Here is a 6448-nt window from a genome sequence, read left to right as displayed (position 1 = left end):
TTGAAACTACCATCCTCGCTACCAGTCCCCAGCATGCTCATCTCACTGAAAGAGGAACGTGAACTTTCCTCCTGGATGCAAACAGCAACATCATCAGGTTATGTTGCTTTGGCCCATACTATCTGAAATCCTTACTTTGCTTTTGTTTAAAATGTTACCTTGGTTGAAAAATCCAAAACAAAGCAGCAACACAGAATATGGTCAGCAGTAAATGACAGTTAGTAGAACAGTACAAGAGGACAGAACACATTCATAAGCGATGGGATTCCTCCTCATCCATCCTGTTACCAGACCAGACTGCTAGCCTCCGTTGGCAGAGAGCAGAGGAACAAATCTGAACCAGCTGCCACAGTACATACCAAACTCCTATCAGAAAAGAGCCACTTTTGCTCTTACTGTATAGAGCAGAGCACGTGGGAACGACCCCGTTCTGTACATGGGGAACATACATAACAACAGGGGGAAGCAAATCATCTTCAGGCATTAGATGATTCGGGGAATGTTACTACACAGAGTTGATTTGCAGCCTGCGAATGCATAAAGCCATTTCAGCTGTAGCTCCCAATACAAAGTTCACTGCAGCCTCACAAGCCAGGCATTTGCTTCAGATATTTCAGTTCAATGTAACTGCAAATTAATTCACGCCACTTGGTTTCCCCCCTTAGACTTCACATACATAGATGTGTTGAAGCTCCACTGCTCAGTGGAGTGACGATTCACTGAGCTAGGCTTCCCTTCTGACCTGTCCACAGCTCTCGGAGCTCCACTTTACAGCCAAGATCCCTCAGCGCAGCTTTGGCCACATCATCGCAGTCCTTGTGTGCTGCACGAGCTTCTGTGATTAGGTTCTCAGCTCCCATCTCTAAGATGGGCTGAGAAAAGTCCCGGCTCCGGGAGACCAGGTTGCGGATCAGCATGCAAGCCTGTTTCTGAGGAAAGAGGTAAATCAGAGATATTAGCTTCTTTTGTTGGGAAATACCACCTGCGTAGGATGCTGGCGCACACAAAGCAGAGATGGCTCCAACTGAAAGAATATTTTCTGGGCCAATGTGAGATGCTGTAGACCTCCACAAATTATTTTCTGGAAGTATAAAATCCATGGACAAAAGTATGGATGCTATTTCACACTGAAGTTTATACAACCAAGCCTCCTGCTTCTGTCAGAAGACCAGCAAATCTCAAACACCAATCTTTAAATAATGCTAAGACAGAATTCTCCAGTTAGAGCAGACCCACCTTTCCACACCCTTGTATGATGTTCTGGCCACCTTCCCTGGCACTTAGCTTAAACTACGCTTTCAGAAAATATTTTCTACAGTATTTTAATGCTCAGGGGAGCACAGAGGTGGACACAGAATCTACCAAGACTCGCATGCAAAACCAGAGGCTAACTTCTTGCCATGTAGGTGTTTTATTCAACACTGGGAACAGATGGCAATGTTTCCTATAGGACAGATATCATCATAGCACAGGCTGGGTTTGAAAGAGCCTGTCCTCCTCCCACTCTTTCAAGGAGGAGGAAAAGTAATGCCTAGAAGAGAAGCACGGCATTCCACAGTTGCTTCAACCTGAATTCAGGTGATTTAAAACCCAAACTAAGTTTTGCTCTGATCCCATCAGGATGACACATGTAGGGAGTCCTGCGTTTAGATGCTGCATTCCCAACACACTCAGAACCTTTTGGTATTTGTCAAGTAAAGGACACAAGCCCAGTGAAACAGTGAACACTGCCAACATCAGTCCTGAATAATCAAGTACTCCAAGGCACATACCTGTACAGCCACTTCCCGTGGGTGTGCTTTCATAGCCTGAAGAGCTGCCAACGCCCCTCCACCTTCCATGATGACATTACAGTTCTCAGGTTTGCGCAAAGCCAACATGCACAAGGCTGCACAACCCTGCTCACAGATCTGCAAGACAAAGGGGAAGAAACACTCACTGGCTTAAAATGTTGCTTTCAGGGAAAAAAGGCTGTCCTTTTTTCTGTCAATTTCAAAAAAAATTTTTTTTTTTTTAAAGATTTCTTCCACTGACATATCCTGCTTCTCTAGCATGTAAATCAAGTTTTACACCCCAGAGGTGTAGAACACTGTATCCCACATCTGATTCGGGAACAAGAAAACCCCTTAATATATTAAAGTGGACATACCTTTCAATTTACACAAATCTTTGCCAAACCATGCACTTAACCCCTCTACAACAACCAGGTATTAAAAGGTTTAATACACTGCTCAGTTGCAATCATCTAACAACTCTACTTAGAACGTATCTGCTCTTAGCATAAGCTGTTTAACATAGGTCAGAGCAACGCTCTGGGTTGTTCCCCCACACAAGCAAGACAAGTTACGCTGCCACATTATACAGCCCAAACCTGATCTCCATTCCCAGCCCTGGCGCCACTTCACCAGCCACTTTGGTGCATACCTGAGCGTTGGCAAGGTGATGGCTTATAGCAAGCACAATGAGGTCGGTTCCCCCAGCGTTAACAATGGCATCTTTCACATCATCATTACCAGCAACTGCTCGGATGGCACTCAGCACCTGCTTCACCACATCCTGCGTTCATCAAGAAAAAACAGCTTAGAAAGCTGGGCAGTGTTTTACAGACTTCTGAAAGCCAAGCAGCAATTTCATGCAAATAGCTGTAATTCTCAACTACAACGACCAACACTATACTCAGTCATACTTTCTTGCTAGACAGAGTAGTAAGGAATCTTGTTAATTTGGCCAAGGTTTTTAAAGAAGCTTAAAGAATCAAACATCAACTCTCTGGGACTTGAATCTAAATCCTCTTGAATCTCTTCTAGCTAGAATAGTGGAAAACCAGAAGCTCAGCTCTTCTAGGAGCAAGCAGAGCTCTGCTCATGGAGGACTGAGGACGTAACTGTGAGCAAGGGGCTCAGAATGGACACATTCTTACCCCAGAGAGCACATATAACCTAGTTCTGTATATAAGGCTGTAAATGGGGATCAGTGTTTGGGTTTCAACCCCAACTGCCCCTAGAATAATGCACAGTCCGAGGCCCATTCACAGCCAGGACTTCAAAATGAAAAGCAAGCCCTGCTGCTTTACCTCCGCTCCCAAGTACACTTTGTATCGCTCACCGGGTGGTCGATGCAGTCAGCCAGCAGAGCCACCATAAAATTTAAGCCGCCAAGGTCCACAATTTCTTGACAGAATTCATTCCTGACAGAAAGGCGAGAAAGGGTGGCACACAGTTCACTGAGAACACTGGAGTTATCTGTGAATGCTGTAGAGGAGAGATGATGAATGGAGTGACTACAAGCAAGGAGGGGTGCTGCAGAATCAAGGTGCTTTACTTTGCTTCGTTTAAAAAAAAAAAAAGCAAACAGTATATTACATTTATTGTATTAAAATAGCACAGGTGACATTCTGTGCATTCTCCACCTAGACTGATACAGTATCTTTTCTCGGCAAGAACGAAGTACCTCAGCAGGAATAAAGTGCTTGTAAACCTGCACTGGGCTGTAAAACACTCCCTTGACAGACTGACAAATAGCTCTGATAACTGCCACCCTGGTGCTGCTGATAGCCTCTGGAGCAGTCATATTTTTCTTTCTCGGGGCACAATTCATCACAGAATTAAATATAATTTTAGTAGCAAATTTCTGAATCATCTCTGGGGAGCTTCAGGTTATGACAAAGCACAGTTCTCAGATAAGAAGGCACAGATGATTCAAAATTATGGGGTTAATTTTACCTTTTGCAGCTTCAATGAGGACTCTTAACCCATCATTTTCCAGCACTATCATTTTAGCATGATCATGAGCATGACCAAAGGGCACACGGATGTCATCATCAAACGTCATGATCCTGAGCGCCGAGGAGGCTGTTCGGACAACATCAGCACTGTCTCCGTGCTGGACTATAGCTCCAGTCAGAAGTGGCAGAACTCCACCTTTCACGAAGTCCTGACGGTTCTGCTCGTGTTTCAGACAGGCATGCCGAATGCATCGGATCCCAGCCAGTGTCATTTCTGCATCCTCCCTATATTCTTGCAGAGTTTGTAACAGCAGATCCTGGCCAGCAGAGTCAAGTAGGTCTGGCTGCCCATCCAAGATGGCAGACAGAGTGTAAAAGGCTTTCAGCATTAAATTTCTGTCTCCTGAAGCCAACTGGCAGGCAGAGAACACCACAGAATAGGCACCATTCTGCCCAGCCAGGTAGCGGAAAGCCAGCTGTTCTTTGCACTGATCAGTGAAGACCACTAGCTGCTCGGCCATCTCAGCGAGATCAGAGTCAGCAACAGCTCTCCCAAGGGAATCTAAAGTCTAAAGAAGAGAACGAGAGTTAACTTCTGATCTGAACTGTGCAGGAACAAGAGCAGTTCTTCACAGTCAAACTTGTTTATTTATAATGGTTGTCATCTTATAAATTTAGTTTGACATATTTAAGAAATAGCTGTCTTAAAAAGCAGCATTTTGTCTTCATGCACAGGACCCTTGGAGGAACAGAGGCTTCTCTGTACTTCTGCCACCTCTGTATGCCAGTCTGACCAGTAGTGGGTGAACTGGGCCCAACCAGCACATTTCACAGGGGTCAGTGGTGTGCATGAGTATTTTTATGTTCTTACTGACGAGGGACTGTATTCAATCTTCTCATCTACCCTCAGAAGAGCTAGCTAACAGCTACCGCTTAGCTTACTTGTATGCCTTTCATTAAAGTCCTTCTGTCGTTTGAGTTTACCTGGTAACAGCAGAAACTGCTTCCAAGTCACAAAAGGCAGTCTCTGCTGGCACTCTGCACTCACACCGATTCTTCCACTGAAAAGCGCAAGCTAGCTCTCTGAACTTTTATATTACTGCTAGTTTGCAAAACAGATGGGATTAACTGCTTGTTGAAGAGCTCACAGAGAAATGGGGCAGAGGCAGAAGTAGAAGGGATATCTCATTATTCTTAGTCTATTACTTAAACTATTATATAACTGTGATCCTTAGAAGACAACAGAAATTTGTGCTCCTACCAGCAAAATTTCGTGCTTTTGCTTTTGACCGTTTTCAGAGGCAGGCTGTCGCACAGCTTTCACAATATTGCTTAGATCAACACCTAAAAGGAAAAACAAAACCAAGATTAATATTAGTTACAGGAGCTTGGGTAAAAATTGTCAAGTTAACACAGCAAACAAAGATGAACTTATTGCAAAGCATGGATCAATGCACAAAGATGCTGAAATGTTACTAAAGCTCTAATGTAATGGTCAAATACGCCTGGAACAAAGCATCAGTTTAGCTAAATTTGTCAACTAAGGAAAAAAACCCCAAACATTTAGTTTCATTGACCAAACTGCACCCTGCAGTTTCAGTCAAAGCAGTTTTTTCAGTCATAATTACTCCACAAAACTAGGTTAGCATTAATGGTATCTATGTTCCACTTCACAAAGGCTTCTTTTCAATACGGGAGGATCAATCTTTGCATGCAGGTTCTACTAACAGTTAAGATATGTAAAACCTCAGCCTGTAATAATCTCAACTGCAGAAGCAGATGAATTTACAATACCTTGGGACTCAAACTGCTGCACAGCTTCTCTCACAGCTTCTTCTGGATCCATTTCAAATTCTGTAATGTTTTCTTGCACTGCATCATCAAACGTTTCTTGCGCAATCTGTTTCGATCCCATTTTACTCGAATGGGATAAACCGCCTCCTTACCCTGTCATTAAGACAGTCCACAATTAGTTTTGGTGCAAAGCCTTCTAATGCTAACCTGAACCAAAGGTAGTGACTTGCTCTGCTTCAAAACAAAAGCAAGAACTCAAACCCAAAAATACATGTTCACAGGGATAAGTGGTTTTGGTGGTTTTTAATGGGCAGAAACAGAGCAACTAAAAGAGCTAAGGAGAAATTTCAGAGGCCCAGGATCTGGCTGGGGAAGCTGCTAGTGCTCTGCTGCAGAGGTGTGTTAACGTGACAGGGCTCCCGCTGCCCCTCGCTTGCCGCAGGGGTACGGTGGGCGGCCTGCCCGGGCACGCTGGGCCCTGAGACACTGCAGGCTCGAGGGCCAACACGGCCCTGCGCCCCCCGGCCTAGCCCCGAGCCCCTACCACAGCAGGGCCCGGTCCGCCCCCGCACCCCCCTCAGCAGGCCCAGCCGGTCGGGTGGGTCCCGTTCCCCGGCCTTTCGGGGAGGCTCTGCCGCAGAGAGGGCCCAGGAACCGGACGCAGGTAGCGGGGGAGCTCCCGGGCGTATAACGGGCCTCGGTTCTCGTCACGACCCACCTGGGTCCCTCGCCGCCTGCAGCGCCGCTCCCCAACGGGCTCCTCCCGCCTGACAAAGAGCCGCGGGCTCACCGCGCTGGCACCACTCGGCCACCGTACGCAGGGGGCGGGAACGGCCCCGCCCTCCACCACCCAGCCCTCCCAGTGCGCATGCGCCAGTGCAAATAGTCGCGCTAACACCCCTCACTCCAAAAAACGCGGCGCGAAAAAGA

General features: G+C 46.1%; 1 protein-coding gene across 1 annotated transcript; it reads right to left on the bottom strand.

Moving 5' to 3' along the window:
- Positions 1 to 196: 196 nt before the first annotated feature.
- ARMC6 (armadillo repeat containing 6) lies at positions 197 to 6375 on the bottom strand. The gene is made up of 8 exons (XM_056337373.1): positions 6237 to 6375; positions 5519 to 5671; positions 4986 to 5068; positions 3723 to 4293; positions 3106 to 3251; positions 2425 to 2556; positions 1773 to 1910; positions 197 to 929 (listed from the first exon to the last, which is right to left on the bottom strand). Exons 2-8 carry the CDS (start codon positions 5637 to 5639, stop codon positions 717 to 719), a joined length of 1404 nt encoding a protein of 467 aa, XP_056193348.1. The 5' UTR covers positions 5640 to 5671; positions 6237 to 6375; the 3' UTR covers positions 197 to 716.
- Between the last annotated feature and the right edge of the window lie 73 nt (positions 6376 to 6448).

The sequence above is a fragment of the Falco biarmicus genome, chromosome 4, assembly GCF_023638135.1.
Source record: "Falco biarmicus isolate bFalBia1 chromosome 4, bFalBia1.pri, whole genome shotgun sequence".
NCBI classification, from domain to species: Eukaryota; Metazoa; Chordata; class Aves; order Falconiformes; family Falconidae; genus Falco; species Falco biarmicus.
Note: the sequence above shows the minus strand (reverse complement) of the source record. Positions and strands in the feature narration are given on the sequence as shown.

Bases quoted from the DNA above. Each gene is read 5' to 3' on its own strand.
- ARMC6 (XM_056337373.1), bottom strand. From the start codon at position 5,639: ATGGGATCGAAACAGATTGCGCAAGAAACGTTTGATGATGCAGTGCAA. The intron at 4,294-4,985 runs GTAGGAGCACAA...TCTCTTCTTTAG, and splicing joins AAAAGCACGAAATTTTGCTG to ACTTTAGATTCCCTTGGGAG. The intron at 930-1,772 runs GTATGTGCCTTG...CTCTTTCCTCAG, and splicing joins CACGGGAAGTGGCTGTACAG to AAACAGGCTTGCATGCTGAT.